At 44.4% G+C, this 16951-nt stretch overlaps 1 protein-coding gene across 1 annotated transcript; it reads right to left on the reverse strand.

The window, feature by feature from the left end:
- Positions 1–1291: 1291 nt before the first annotated feature.
- Positions 1292–13437, reverse strand: GABARAPL1 (GABA type A receptor associated protein like 1). Its single transcript, XM_066600850.1, has 4 exons — positions 13259–13437; positions 9639–9717; positions 8949–9067; positions 1292–5680 (listed from the first exon to the last, which is right to left on the reverse strand). The coding sequence occupies exons 1-4, from the start codon at positions 13346–13348 to the stop codon at positions 5615–5617; spliced, it is 354 nt and encodes a 117-aa protein (XP_066456947.1). The 5' UTR covers positions 13349–13437; the 3' UTR covers positions 1292–5614.
- Between the last annotated feature and the right edge of the window lie 3514 nt (positions 13438–16951).

Genomic DNA, 16951 nt, shown 5'->3' on the forward strand with positions numbered 1-16951 from the left:
AGCTCCCGCCCAATATCTGCAGTCAGCAATGGGAGGAGGTGGGATGGGGCGGTGCTTATCTCTGCACCATCCCATTGCAATCAGCCGGAGGGGGCAGAGAGAAGAGGGAGGGAGTTTAGCAGTCACAGTGCTAAACTCTCTTCCACCTCCCTTCTCCGTCTGCTGTCGTTGGCTCCCATAGGAGCCCATGCAGCGGCCGACGTATTCTGGCCCAAAAGATACTTCCAGGACTACCTTTTAGGCCCGGCGTAAAAACGCCCGGCAGTATATTAGCCAGCTGGGCGCTTTTACGTCACAGGAATACGGCCATGTAATCTATTGCATCAGATCACAGCGTAGAATCGGGCGACCATGCAAACAGCGGACAATATACGCTCGTTGTGAAAGAGCCCTAAGGCTGGATTCACACGAACGTATATCGGCTCGGTTTTCATGCCGAGCCAATATACGTCGTTCTCATCTGCAGGGGGGGGGGGGGTGTGGAAGAGCCAGGAGCAGGAACTGAGCTCCCGCCCCCTCTCTGCCTCCTCTCCGCCCCTCTGCACTATTTGCAATGGGGAGAGGTGGGATGGGGCGGGTAAATTCTCGTAACTTAGCCCCACCCCAGTCCCGCCTCCTTTCATTGCAAATAGTGCAGCGGGGCGGGGAGCGGGTAGAGAGGAGGCAGAGAGGGGGCGGGAGCTCAGTTCCTGCTCCTGGCTCTTCCATACTTCACCCCCCTGCAGATGAAGATGACGTATATCGGCTCGGCGTGAAAACCGAGCCGATATACGTTCGTGTGAATGCAGCCTAAGGGCGCCTACCCACTTGCGTTACCGATTTTCGCGCGTGAAAAACGCTGCGTTTTCGCGGCGTTTTTTGCAGCCCTCCATTGACAATCATGGGTGCATTAAGAGAAAAATAAGGGCACATATGCAACTGACAGTTCCTATGTGAAAAAAAACCCACGAAACGGAAAAAAAACCCCAGATGAACAAGAACACATTCTATACTAATTGCTCTTGAGAAAAAACGCAAAACATCACAGGAAAAAAAAAATAAAATAAAAAATTGGAGGTGGGTAGGCACCCTAATGGTGATGAAATCTGCATGGAATCCAAAGCAAAACCCGTGGCACATGAATTTTGCTGTGGATTCATTTTCAGATTTTGCCATGAACCCACAGAGGAAATTTTGCCCCGTGTGACCAGATGCCCCATAAACTGTATAGCAAAAAATTCAAGAAAGAGAATACAAACGGTTATACCCAAATTAGAAATTATGTTAATTAAATAAGCACGAGTCCCGTTCCTAAGTGTTTACAGTTTTATTTAAATATAGGGATAAGATCAAATCATGTAATGAGACAGTATTAAAATCAGACATAACAGAACTTATAAAGTTGTAAAAACAAAAAAAAAAGCAACAAAAACAAAACAAAAACGTACTATAAACAATATGACATGACAAAAAAGTGAATTCATTTGGTCATGTTGAAACTTTTGCAAATAAGCAACATACATCACAATAACCAAGACTGGCATATACTGTTCATATAACTTTTGTAGAGAAAATAGATAGATCTTGGTCGTCGTACAGTACATCCAGTTAGTCGACCTCCGAAACAGAATCTGTAACTTGACCCTTTACCTGTATGTACCATCTAAATACTAATGTGCTCTTATGTTGCAGAGGGCCATTGGAAGCCTTTCAGACATCAGGGTCCCTGGGTGCAACTCCTACCTTTGCACTCCCTATTCCTAAAGCCCTGCAGTAATAACTTACTTTATACTAATAGCTACAACTGAAGTTTTATAAGTATCTTCATCCAGCATAGGCGGCTCAAGTCTCAGAACACGAATGCAATCTACAAAAATGTTGGTATTAATTGTAAGATGCTGGATGAAGTTAGTGTTATAGAAGCCTGGCTACCCCTCTACTCAAAGCCTGCGAATCAATCACTTCCATACTAACTGTTTCAATCAGTTTAGAAATGGGTTCAGCGACTCACTTAGACCTTATTAGCCAAGCTTTCTGTCACATTTTTGTCTGCAGCTAAAACTTGGGATTGTCTATGGTGTATTTAAAGGGATTCTTAAAAAGAGTAAATTTGGAAAATCTAAATGGGAGATAAAAAGTGGCATAAAATGACTACTATCAACCTAATTTTCAGGACAGAGCAGAGCCAATCAAGCTTTGAGATCAACCACAGAGCTCTTTGAGACATACTAGTTGCTAGGAGTACATTGCAGCTTCCAATGACAGCAACCAATCTGTATTGGATTACTCTGGTCTGTGGGTCTAGGCCAAATGCAACTTCTTTGGTGCACTAGTTCCGCCTTATTTTGAGGTACTATACCAACGTGCATGAAAGTAAAACACAAACAATACTGAATGCCAGCACTAGCTCAAGAACATGCATGCATTTGCATTTTTACTATTCATGTTAAACGTAATTAATGCAAATGGAATGCTGGAGAGTCTTTCTGCAACACAGAACGCTCTATAGATAGTAGTGCACCAATGAGAATTTTGACATAACCCCTTAGCTACTGTAATAGTTGAGGTTTCTTTTTATCATATCAGACAAAAAGTCACATAGGTGACCTGTGCAAAATAGAATTTATTGCCACCCTACTTCACCTTACCTTCCATCTAAGCTGGCCATGCACATAAGACTTAGGGCTTATTCAGACGATCGTATATCGGCTGGGTTCTCACGCCGAGCCGATAAACGGTGTCTTTGTCAGTTCCTGCTCCTGGCTCTTCCATCCTCCTCCCTCTGCAGACAAGGACACCGTATATCGGCTCGGCGTGAAAACCCAGCCGATATACGGTCATCTGAATAAGCCCTTAGGCTGTATTCCCACGGGCGAGTGTGATGTTAGGCCGCCTGCAGACGAGCGGGTCGGATCCGGCAGCGAGAATTCTCGCCGTGGGACCCGACCCGAGAGCCTGCAGGGACGAGCGTGTACTCACCCGCGCCTGGCGGCCCCGGCTCTTTCATGTGCCGGCTGCCGCGCAGCCGGCGCGTGCGCAGACCGGAGCCGGCGGCCGGGTGAGTGCGTGCCCCGCACAAAAATAGGACATGCCGCGGTTTGTTTGCTGCGCAAGATTTCGCGTGGCCGTCTGCATAGGAGTGCGTATTGTAATGCACTCCTATGCAAACTTTCAGTGGCGGAAATCCCGCGGGAAATACCGCTGCGGGATTTCCGCCCGTGTGCAGGCGGCCTAAGTCAGAGAAAATCTGACCTACATCGCACTCTACTTTGCTGCAATTTTTCTACGATTGCGATGCATTTCAGCATTAAAGACAGATCAATGTCCATGTATGGGTGAAAAAAATTGCATGTGCTTCCAATAGAGAATGGCATGCAAGTGCGATACAATATTTTCAGGCTCCCATAGGAAATGGGTGATTGTTAAACAAGAACCACCCAAAAATAGGACATTCTGCGATTTTGCGATCTCTCAGTCTAAGAGGAAAATCGCTCGTATGAATTAATCCATTGAAATTAATGGATTCTTTTCAGGTGTAAGGTCTTGCAATCACATGTCAAAATCATTAGTGTGAATACACCTTAATGTTGGCTCAACCTGCTATTTAGGCGGGGTCAGCCAACCATCTAATGTGTATGGGGCCTCTTGACTCTCCCCCGAAAGCAGAAGTTTGCGGAGAGAAGATTAGGAATTTCAACATGCCTAAGCCTTTTGAGGCGTCTGGCAGCAGCTTACTCCCCTGTCCTCATTCAGAATACATGCACGCTCAGCGGAGCTGATCATGCATGTGTATGGGTGGGTGGCAGGTCAGGAGACATGGCAGTTGGCCAAACAGCAGCTATCTAAAATGTAAAGTCAACAAGGGAACTTCTTACGTCCAATAAGCACCATAAACTAAGTTATAGTGCTCAAGGGATAGGGAACGTGGAGTCCGGGGTGTACTTCTTATACTTACCTGGCTCCCTGTTCCCTCGCTGTCACCCCTGGAAGTTGGTGCTTAGTCCATGAGTGTGACTCTTCAGTCAATGCAAATAAGGGAGATGGAACAATACCTCTACAGAGCCACCTATTGGATGTCAGCATTCCTGCAAGTCAGAGGTATTGTTCCATGGGCCTTATTTGCATATTACCCAGAGGAGCATGAATGGCCTTATAAGACTCCTCACTCACCATCCAGGTGCTCTCCCTAAGGAAAAAAGATAGCGTCCCTGACCCTCTTTAGTCAATGCACATGCACTCCCATAGAGAACAGCATGCTCAGTAACTGAAGAGAAGATTCCCATTCACATACTGAGCTGGGACTTCCAGGGGTGACAGTGAGGGAACGGGGTAGAATTACACCCCCAGACTCCACGTCCCCTTGTCCTATCAAATTATTCCCTTTAAACTGAGAATCTCTTTAACAAAAGACAAGTTCTGACTTCTCAAATACTGTACTCCAAATCCAGTATTACTTACTGACAAACATAAATCCTGACAAAATAAATAATGACTGAAATAGAACAGAACAAAAAAAAAACAAAAAACAAAAACAGGAAACACATAATTAAGAGAAGCTGAATCATGGTTAAAAAAATGTCCGTTTTACTTTATCCACACTGCCACCTAAAGGACACTTGCTGTATAGCATTCAAAAAGTGCACTCCAAATAAATAATCCAGTTACGATTTTATGAAACATGAAACAGTTAAGTCATTTGATACTAACAGCACATCACTAATTTGTTGGTAGTTCTTTCCTACCTCAAGTGTTTTTTTTGTTTAAGCATTTATGCAATTATAGAATGAAATGTGAGAAAAAAAAATGCAGCATACTGAAAGGGGTTGTACGGAATGAATAACCACGACTGCTTGTTTTTTTTCCCAAAAAGAGCACCTCACTTGTGCACAAGTTTAGTCTTGGTATTGCAACTCAGCACCAGTTAATGTAATCGAACTAAACTGCAATACCGGATCCAACCCATGGACAGGTGCGGCACTGTTTTTTGGAAGAAGCTATGTTTTTTCTAATCTTGCACAACCCCTTAATAGTAGCCTGAAAAGTGAGGAGATGAGATCTGTAGTGACGGATCTACGATTCTAATATAACCTGCAGACGAGGCAGGTACAACAGGTGAACATTCATTGTGGACCCATAAAAAGGCCTTCAGATTCCCTGTATTCTATTATAAGGGGTTGTCTACTGCACAGACAGGAATTAGAAGTGAGGTGATGAGGTTTGATTTAATGGAAAACGTTTGTGAGAGAAGACCTGTCATCTTTACGTGTGCGGAAATGGACAAGTGAGACAGTAACCAGGCTTTTTTCTTCTTAATATGGCAGGCGCAGCATCATGGAACTCCATCGCCCCTGTATTACCGTTCATGTGCCCCAAGTTGCTGGGTCTTAATTATTCAATGCACAACACTCTATTTTTTTTTCATCCTTGGGGTGTTAAAACATTTTAAGCCAAGTTCTGCCCAGCCCTAATAGTTGTCAATTATTACCCCTCCCCCTTATACCCTCCCAAACTTGTCAAGACAATCAGCCATATAACCAGGTTCCATGCGCTGTGCAGTCCTAGAGGTTGGGTGATCGGTGATATGGTGGGTGAGGGTGGTGATGGTGTTAGTTGGAATTTCCCATCGTTTGTGGTGTCACTTGCCATACACACTCTCGTCACTGTAAGCCACATAGAGAAAACAATCCTCCTCATGGTTATCCTGAAAGACAAACAATTGCAAGACTTAGAGGACAGCTGTGCCCATAGAGGTCAATGTGGTGGTCTGCGGAGTGCTGTTATGCGTTTGCAGCCAAGCCCCTGTAACTGCGTGCGGATTGCTGCTAATTGCTGTGCCACAGCGGTACTTGCTGTGGACGTTGCATGTAAAGGTGTAGCACAGTAATTAGTGGTTGTCCGCATGTGTAATAATACCCTTAGGGCTAATTCACATGGATGATTTTGCGCAGCCAAGTTAAAGAATTTTAAGCTGCGCAAACAAAAAACAGTGCATTTTTCGGCAACATGCAGCTCCTGATCATGTGAATGGGCGATTTAAATGCTAATGAGGCTCGGGACTTGATAGCGGAAAATAATTAATTCACACAATTTTCAGGCGAGTTAGCTGCAATTTTTTGGCGCGGCTAACTTCTGCGTGATTTTACACCCATGTGAACAAGCCCTTAAGACTTCTTTCACACAAGTGCATAAACGGCGACAGCGGTTTTTACGTTTTCATGCCTGTTCCGTATAAGCACCTGAAAGGGCGTTTTCCCCGCGATCACGGCCAGCGTTTAATCGTCCAGTCACACGACCATGAGCGTAGTTTTTTTAACGGAAAAATACGCCCCACCCTGGAAATCCCTCGCTCTGCCAAAATCCTCGGAATGCCTATATTAAGGTACCTGTAAGCTTTTCTCAGCTTTGGACGCTGCAAAAATGCCTCCCCTCCCTTCTCTTTCCCTGCTCCCATAGGAGTCTATAGGACCAGCCAGCGTATATTGGCCAAAACATAGTTCCAGAACCATCTTTTGGTTGTGCGTATATGCGCTGGCCGCGAATATGTTCTATTTTTCACGCTGCCAGCGTATTTACACACCGTATATTCGCCTGTGTGAACGAATGCATTGAAAACCAATGCCTCTTATGGGCGTGTATATACACCGGGGCGTAAAAAGGCGTTATTTATGCGCTCGTGTGAAAGAAGCCTAAGGCCCATATACCTGGCATGATCATAGTGAGAATAATCAAGTGGTTTGCACAATAATTGTTGTTGCAGTGAAAGAACCATCAGCAGTAAATAGTTAGATTTTATCACTGAATGGTTCTTTCATTCATCTGCCGCTGCATCGTTTGGTATAAAACAGGAGATGGATGATTTGCCAAACAGGAAGAAGTGGAGAAGGATGGACTAGAGATATGGTTATAATCAACAACTTCATAATCTTGAATTATCTGATTTGTTTGTGTCTCTGTCTACCCTCTGTTGTCATGCCCATGCTTAGTTGGGACATAAAAAGGGTAAATTAGATATTGCATCCACCAGATCAATGTACAATCCATTGTATTATGTAATCAGCCGTTGAATTCATGTATACCACTTTAGGACCAATTAAGCTTATAAGGGACTATAGAGGAGCGAGCATACTCGGTAAGGCGATATACTCGAGAGAGCATTGCCTTTTTCAAGTACCTGCTGGCTCGTCCCTGAATATTTGGGGCCACGGTGGTGAGCGGGGGGTTGCAGAGGGGACCGGGAGGGAGAGAGATCTCTCTCACTCTCCTCCCTCCTCCCCCTCGCTGCGCCGCCCCCTCGCTGCCCCCCCCCTGAATCTTCAGGGACGAGCCAGCAGGTACTCGAAAAAGGCGATGCTCTCGCGACTATATCGCCTTACCGAGTATGCTCGCTTATCTCTATAAGGGAACTTTAACATTGGGACGGAATATTCCGCACTTATAACTGCAGATTTTGATGTGGAATTGCTGTCAGGATTCTGCTATTTTCAATTCTGCACGTTACCAGTGCGTACTTAGGGGCTGACTATTCCGTAGGAGGGCATATATCTCAATGCGGTTGTGGAATATTCCATTCCGCTTAAAAGGTCACTTAGGAGCAATTTCACACAGATTGCATTTACACAGCAGCTAGAAACAGTCCGGGTTAAGCTGGTGCCCTGTAATGTACTGCCTAGTGCAGGACCTAAGGGATGTGCATGACCCAGGAATTCAGCAAACACCATAAAGTAAGAGGCAGACTGTGTGACTGTTATGGGGCCCTTGGACAGAGGGGCTCTAGCTCTGATTGCATCATCCCTCTTGCTACAGGATTGTGAGATTGCAGGATTGCAGTTCCAAAGAGGAACTGCAATGTTAGCAAACAAGGAGCTGGAGGATTGGCACAGTGGCATTTTAAAGGGTATGGAATAGGAAACAAGCACCAGGTCTTCCTGACCTGCGTGACAAAACCGGACACCATAATGGGGGCCCATTTAAGTTTTTGCCAAGGAGCCCCATCTTCTCTATGTACGCCACTGTCTACGAGAGAATCTCGGAGCATTCCTTTAAATACAGAATCCAGATTTAGGCCTCTTTCACACAAACGTCATTTTAGCGCTCAGATAAAAAATTGTTGTCATAGTGTTAAATTGCGTGAATGAAGAATAACCGCGACCAAGTCGCAGCTATTTTTTGCGAGTTTACACAGCTGGATGCAGAGTCTTGCAGTGCACTGATGCTGCAGCCCTGAAATCCCTCGGCTGCTAGAACTATAGAGGGATTCCCCATGGGGATGAAGGGAGTCCCCACAGTGTTAAACTCCCTCCCCCTCCCTTTGCCGGCCGGCTCGCATAGTCTCCCATAGGAGTCTATGGAGCCGCCAGCGTTCTGCTATCAAAAGATAAGACAAGTCCTATCTTTTGAGAGAGACAAATCTGGGTGTCAAAGAAAATTGCGCCTATTGCGCTGTTTTTTGATGTCTCTTTCACATAAGCATTTTTCATTTGTGTGAAAGACACCATAGGCCACTTTCAGGCGAGTGAAAAATGCAAGTGTCTCAGCCTGTTCAGAGGTTTACGGACCCAAAATCGCAGCATTATAGGGATTTATCAGTAAAATGGCCTTTTTTGGTACTTCCACCCACGATAGGTGAATCCTGTTCCCCTTCACTTTTGTGAGTCAGAAATCTGAATTTACATGATCTGAACATTTCAATAAACCAGTCCTAAAAATATTATTACATAGAGGCACAAGGGAAAAGATTGGAGGTCTCATATGTGTTGAACTAAAGATTTCATGCATTCCTTTTTAATAGAAGAAATGAGGATAAATATTGATGCCCAACTGGAGGGACACACTTTCCAAGCGATGGGAATCTTCTAAAGCTCAATAACAGACGAGCATGTCACACTAATGGCAACATTTTATAACATTTTCTCCGACACAATTTTTTTTTTATGACTCTCCCCATAAACATAACACATCGGGTCTCTTACTTCATATAGTTGCCCCATGGTAGCACTGGTGGGGGGAATTGTATTGTTGACAAAGAAGAAGAGTGCGTCTTCGGGGCGAAGGTGAATGCGCTTCCGGATGAGGAAGTAAAACTGTCCAACTGGAGGTTAAAAAAGAAAATATAGATACAATTAATTTATAAAAACGGAAATTTTATATTAATGCATGATTGCTATTAGCTCAAGATTGAAACCCCAGACTTGTAGATCACTGAACAGGTCAGTGCTGCCTCAGGCTTTAGGCTGGCTCTGCACAGGTGTATGCATGTTTGCGGAATGAACAATGCTTTTTTGCACACACATCAGGGTATTTTACTGTTCATTTACATACGGCAAACAAAAACGCACTGATTGAAATGGCTAATTAGTCTTAATGAGTTTCAGATGTGTTCCTTTTCCAGTGAAATTACACAATGTTTCACGTATCTCCTTGTGCATGAGCACACCCCATTGACGTCTATGGGACCTTTGGTGCGCAAGTATGCAGAAAAACAGAGCATGTTCTATTTTTTTTCGGCGCATCTGAAACACGTAAATGTGAACGAACCTATTGAAATAAATGGCTTCTATTCTCTAAGTATTGCGTGCGCAAATACGCCCGTGTGAAGACAGCCTTAGAAGATAGCAAGTAAGCAGATATAATATACAAGAAGATTCGTAGAAGTTACATACCGGTGAGGTCTGATGGCACTAAGTATTTCCTTTTGTCTAAATCTGGAACTCGAGCTTTTGGGGCCTTTTCTACAATAACCTGAAAAATAAACATTTTTAAGATCTACGTAGGAAAGTATCAGTCAAATCACACATATATTAACAAGAACTTCTAGATTTAGATAAAAATATATAGCATAACTCCTAGAGCAGAACACCGGGTAAACTTTCGTAAAAAAGTGTGGACTTGAAGGACCAACAGTAGTCCCTCCGACTACGGTGGTTGTTTATAGATCCCTTTGGAAATGTCCCATGGCTACAGAAAAGATGAATGCATCTACATCAGTTCACAGGAGAATATTTTCTGACTCTATTCAGGCGGTATTTGTTACTGACTAAATACAGACAAGACATGGAACCACTGAGTTAAAGGGATTGTCTGGTTACTAGACATTGCCCCTATACCATCAACTGTGTTAAAAATAACAAAAAGAGCTGTACTTACCCTTCCTCTGCCATGAAGATGTAGTGCTATAGCCCCACCACCCTTCTGATGTTTCTTGTGGAGATGATGTCACAGGAAGTCATCTGACTTCCTGTGACACAGACACTGCAGCCTCTGATTGGCTACAGTGGTCAGGTGACTTCCTGTGACATCATCCTTCACAACAAATCATCGGGACTACAATGCTGGATAGGCAATTACTGCTCTTTTTATTATTTTAACATGGTTGGTAGCATAGGGGCAATGTTGTTGTCCGGTAACCGCACGACCCCTTTGCATCAGTATATTCAGATGCAAGTTTTCTTACATGAACCAATGTAGTGCTTCCAAAAAAAATGCAGCATATCCTATTTCGATCTGTATTTACAAACCAAAATCACCTATTAAAGGGTCCTTATACACAGGATGACCTGTCAGGTGCAGATGCTCGACAGGTAGTCCCCGCAATGATCATTCCTTAACTCTTACACAGGAATGATCATTGCTCAGTGAATGTAGGCAGAGCAGGCCGGGGATAGTTCTGGCCCATCCGCCACTATTCACAGTAAACAGGCAGTCAGTGGTTATAGATGAACTGCCTGTTTACACGGTCCAATTCGTTATTTGGTCTTCAGGCATGCACAAACTGAACGACAAACGAATTATCATTCATTGTTTAGCCTTTTCTTTCTGAACAATTCACCGATCCGTGCAAAAGGGCCCAATGTCTAGGGGTGCGTTGAAAAAAAAACGCAGTAAATACGCATTAGCATCCATATGCATTGTGTTTTTTGCGCAGCCTGTTTTCTGTCAATTATGGCAAAACTGGCTAAATAGATACAAAAGTAAGAATAGTAGATCCATCAACAGCTGGTTGTTGATGGCTTCCAAATAATAGGAGTTTGCTTCCAGTACTATATATAGTAAATCTGAGCTAATAAACAGTAAAAGTGTAATGAAGATAAGATACATTATAAAGCTACTAGATTTTATATTATTACGCTGCTTTCAGATGAGCTTTTTTTTTTTACACGTCTGTATTATGGACGTGTTATAGATGACATTACACCCGTATGTCATCAGTATCTGTTTTGCCTCCGTATATTTTCTTTTCTACTGGACAAATACTCATCCGCGTTTGGCCAATAGAAAATAATAGCAATATGAAGGCAAAAAACACAAAAAAATAGGTCATGCTGCTATCTTAAAAACGGACTTGAAAAATACGTAAGTGAATACATGCATAGGTTTACATTAGATCCGTATTATGGTCCCAGAATGACGGAAGAAATCCAGAGTAAAATACACTACTCTGAAAGCGGCCTTAGACCGGCTTCACACAGGCGAGAAAATTGCGAGAGTTGTGCGTTGGGAATGGGGTCATGCACATGGGCGATGTTTTCCCGCATCACACTACAAAGCGAGAGGCAAATCGCGGCACATTCTATCTTTTGGCGTGCTCTCGCATCGCATCTCCTACAGTTCTCATTTGGGCCTGGCAGCAGCATCACGCCACATTCTAGGTGCATGCGGTGTGATGCGATGCTTCCAACCCCGAAGTCATGCAAGGTGGTCTTCAGATAAAAACACCTTGCATCCACAAGGAAATTGCATGTTGGCGAGCGTGATATCGGGCGGTGCTCACCCGTGTGAAGTTAGCCTCAGGCTGATTTCACATCTGCGCTCAGGGATCCATTTTCCTGCTCCATTTGGAATGCCCTGGCCAAATGGGTCAATCTTATGACGGAACCGAAAAGCGCAGAATGGACACCATTGACTATAATGAGGGGTTCATTTAGTTTACGCTCAGCTGCCGAGCGTTTGACCAGAAGAAAAAGCTCTGCATGCAGCGCTATTTCTTCCAGGATTTTGCGCCTATGTGAACCTGGCCGGTCAGTAGTGCTGCTGAGATGATAGAATTGTCTTCTATGTCTGAAGATGTTTGTCTGAATTCTTTAAAACATTCTTGATTACATGTTTCTTTTTTAATTAAGCCCTGAACATAAAACATTTCTACATGGTTAATATGTAGCCTTTGGATACATTAGTAAGAGCTGGGAGCCACAGGGTGCCGGTAACATCTTCTCATGGGCTCTGGCCTGCACAGAGGTGCCCCAGACTGACTGTTTTGAGGACGCAGCGTCTGCTTCCATTTCTGTATTTATGTCAAGGTGACCGCGCATATTAGAGGTGGGCCTTGATCATGCAGAGATTAGGAGTATACTTAGGCCCAATGATCCAAATAACAGTTTCAACAATCAACACTAGGACATTCTTAGAAATTTGCTCAAGATTTGTCTTCGTATTTCATAAGTATCATAGTGATCTATAAAAATAAATCTATTAACATACAGCTCGTACCTTATACACTGCACTATTGAGTAACGGTGATCTGCCACATACATTGCCAGGGTCCAAACCTTTATAGACAAATCACTTAAGCCTCCTACGCTGTCGAAATCCCAAAGAACTACTTAGTCCTGTATAATACTGCAAGAGTTAAATGAGGCACAAGCATCCGATGAGCCCTCCCCTCTCATTGCAGTGCTAAGGAAGGAGGAGAAGAGTGCGCACCATCTTTCCCTAGGGCACAAATACAGGTAGGGAGTGCATAGCCTGCTCCCAGTGCCCCCTACAGTGCTCCACAATGATGACATGTATCTTTAGCATGGATTAATTGGTCCCCTTTAACAATGTCACAACAGGAAAAAAGCACAGATGCTAACGAGATATGACAACAAGTGAAAAAAAATGGGCTTCCATATTTAACTGTACTTGGTTAGGAAGGAGATTAAGGGAGTTTGCATCCAGATTAGTTATATGATCACCCCTGGGAAAGACAGTATAACCCTAAAGACAAAAGCATTGCCCCATAATGTTAAATAACCTCCTCCACCTTCTAGTGACTCTGCATTGTTACAATGTATAGAATGACTCTGCACTGTTACAATGTATAGAAGGCAATGACCTGGCATTTGCTACATTGCAGTGGCCTATTCTGGCATTATATATTTGTAACAGGAAATGCTATATTATATACCATAGATCTTTATATTAAACACTCTATATAAAAGCTTCCTGCTAGCAAGAGGTTAAATAATGCAGGGAAAGGCCATAGGCAATGCAGTATGTAAACAGGTACAAAGCGCATACTCACAGGGACCCTGTCTGGATATTTCTTCCTAATCTTCTCCCCCTCCTTCTTCCTGTATTCATAGGGGTGATCCTCTTTGTATTGAAATTTCATGGCTGCACTGTAACAGTGATGAGTGCAGAACAAGAAGATCCTTCCCTTTAAGCCTCTATAGCAGTGACTGCTACCAAGCAAAAAGCAGGGTATTGTGACATCACAGGACACTCCTCTGGGCAGTACCAGAAGAACCAAACAAAGGGCACATCATGTTAACCCCTTGTCAACTGCAACTAAAAGTGCAAGACCCACAAGCACCCTCCTTGATAGGGTAGTCTGGGACTTCTAGTAGTTTACACAACCTTCCTCTAATTCACAGTGTTGCTGCCCAGGTTCCTTGTTTGCAAAGGCTTGCTTAGTAATGCATGGCTGTAAGGCAATGATATACATTACAGAGCTATGTATGGTAATGCAAGGAGACGCTGCAGGCAGGAAAGGAGTTAACACAGTGGTATTTTTTTCATATGTGGTTTAGGGGAGGAGGTGAGTGATGCTGGGCTGCTGCTGTGCTAACCAGTCTTGTGACTGGATCACATGAATGTAAGTGAAGGTAAACAGGTGACTCAGCCAAGACAGAGGACAGGTGGACCCAACTGTGCACCCTGTATAACAACAGCTGCACCCCCTACAATGGTTGCATAACAGGTGTGAAAAAGAAAAACATTTCCCAGCTTGTTGGAAACATCAGTAATAATATTTACATAGCATGTAACATTTAATTAACCCTTGCTTATTTAAAGAGCATGTCCTCCTAAATAAACACAAAAAAACACTAGTAAGGGCTCCTTCATATCAGTGGGGGTGATGTTTGCCTCTTCACAAAAGCAGTACCCCCTGGCCATACAGGTCTGGCTTATGACAGTACCAAATGGACCCCACTGACTATAATGGGTCGGTTCAGTTTCTGACCGGGCTTCTGGCTTTTTACAGGATGAAATTGTACAGCATGCTCCACTATTTCAGTCTATTTTCAAATAGAATTCAATGACAGGGGTTGTGAATTAGTCCTAAATATTCGGCATTCAACTATTTTTTAGTTATACTGTATCTATTTCTGGGCAGGTTGAGTGAAAATACAGCGGCTGTTACAGCTGACATAGGGGTCATCATCCAGCTTTTAAAGAATTACAGTATTGTAGGAATGGAAAATCTCTTTAAAAGGGCACAAGGGCATCACAGTGTATATAAGGTACCAGAGGCGTAACTTAGAGATTCGGGGCCCCAATGCAAAACCTGTAACAGGCCCCCCAACTATAATGCTTTATTCATACTACTAAGCTCCCTACATAGAGAAGATAGGCCTTATGGGCCCTCTAAGGCTCCTAGGCCCAGGTGCAACCGCATCCCCTGCATCCTCTATAGTTATGCCCCTGTCAGTAACGGTACTCTATTCAAAATTCTGGGAAAACTGGGTTGCTTAGATGTACCAAGGTCTAATTGCCATAATAGAATTTCTGAGGCTGTGTTTAGTGGGGGCGCTATGGGGTGTCACTATTACTAGTGGGGGCTGCTGTAGGGTGTCACTATTACCCCTGAAGCTGCTCTGGGAGGGGGTCACTATTACCGCTGAAGCCACACTGGGAGGTCACTATTACCTCTGGGGCCACACTGGGGGGTCACTATTACTTCTGGGGCTGCGCTCGGGTCCCACTATAACCACATAGTGGCTCTTGGGGTCACTATAACTGCTGAAGCTGCTCTAGGGGGTCATTATTACCACTGGGGCCACTTTGGAGGGTCACTTTACTACTGAAGCTGCTGTGGGGGTCACTATTACTGCTGAAGCCGCTCTAGGGGGTGTCACTATTACTGCTGAAGCTGCTGTGGGGTGGTCACTATTACCGCTGGGGACGCTGTGGGCGGGTCACTATTACCACTGGAGCCGCTCTGGGGTGTCACTATTACCGCTGGGACCGCTCTGGGGGGGGGGGGGGTAATCACTGCTACCGCTGGGGCCGCTCTGGTGGGGTGTCCCTATTACCGCTGGGGCTGCTCTGTCGGGTCACTATTACCATTGGGGCCACTCTGGGGGGTCACTATTACCACTGGGACCACTCTGGGGGGTGGTCATTGTTACCATTGGGGCCACTACTACTGCTGGAGCCGCTCTGGGGGGGTCACTATTACCGCTCGGGCCACTCTGGGGTTGGTGTCACTATTACCATTGGGGCCAATCCTGGGGGGTCACTATTACTGCTGGGGCCGTCTTTGGGGGGGGGGGGGAGGGCACTATTACCGCTGGGGCGGAAATGCTGGCGGAAATGCTGCAGAATGTCCTCAGCGGAAATTTCCGTGGCAAATTCCACAGCATTTACGTATCTAAAAGCAGTCAAAATGTACCCGAGCTATTTTGAAACAGCCTTTTCCTTTTAAGAACGACAGAGGTAAAAATCATACGTCGTAATAAGCCCCGCCCCCTGACGTGTTGGCCCTTTGCAATAAATAAGTGGGTTTTGGGTTGCAGTTTGGACACTTGGTCTCTAAAAGGGTCGCCATCACTGCAGTAGATGAATCAAAAATTCTGCTGATATGTTTTCACATACTAGTGGGAAAACCCCTTTAAAGGATTTTTTTTTACCATCAATTACATTTATTGCTGGAACGCCTACAATCACTAGATTTTGTTGTTCCTCACTATACAATTGTACTATGAATGGAGCAGCAGGTGAGCTTTGGATCACTCACTATTCTAGTCATCAGTAGAGGACTCAGTAGTAGGGTCCTCAGCAATCATACATTGATCCCCTCTTTTGTGAATGGATGATAAATGTAATTTGAGTGGAAAAACCACCTCTGTAATGAGCATTTTAGGAAATTGTATTGAGATCTCATGTACATGACCATGTTATTCCTCTGTACAATCTCAGAGCTGTATGTTGGCACCCGCAGACTTCTATTGGGTCTTGCTGTAACTCTGTTTAGCTTTGATTTTCTATAGAGTTATACAGGTCGGATACTGAATGTCTTCCAACTTTGCTGGATCCAGTAGGACAGTCCCAGTTTTTGACAGCTCTCCTGTCATTCCGGGAAGCAGACGGCATGTCCTGCCCACCCCCACCAGACCCATGCTCCCCACTCACTCACTCTCGAATCTCAATCAATTAGTAGAATGTCCACTGACTGCATCTTCCATATTCATCCCTCAATAGGTACTTGGCTACTCTGTACATAGGCCCCTTCCCCTCTCGGGCATGTCCTGAATCAGGGCTGTGTGGGAATCTAATAAGGAGGGAACACTACTCCTGGAGAATGGGGAACTATACCTGGAGCCATAGCCTTGGGCACTAACCTTGGGGCTGCAGAGGGGGCACTATAATTAAATGGGGCTGCATAATGGGTCATTACTTTATGGCTTTGATAGACGAGGCACTAGTTTACCAGGGGGTCATTGAAGGTAGCAGCAGGATGGGGAGTATGCAGAGACAAGTCAAGGCTGGTCATGGCGATCTGGATCTGGATAGAGAAGAAAAAGCAGACGCCACCAATCCAAGTAGATGTCACTTGTGAGCACTAGAGGTAACTACACTGCAATCACTATCACTGGAGGAAACTGCATTGCAATCGCTATCACTGTATAGAGCTAGTATTTACTATTATTTAGAGGTGTACTACTACTGTAAAGAGTCACAGAGGGGCACTATTAACCTGAGGGGGTCACTA

This window comes from Eleutherodactylus coqui, chromosome 4, assembly GCF_035609145.1.
Source record: "Eleutherodactylus coqui strain aEleCoq1 chromosome 4, aEleCoq1.hap1, whole genome shotgun sequence".
NCBI lineage: Eukaryota > Metazoa > Chordata > Amphibia > Anura > Eleutherodactylidae > Eleutherodactylus > Eleutherodactylus coqui.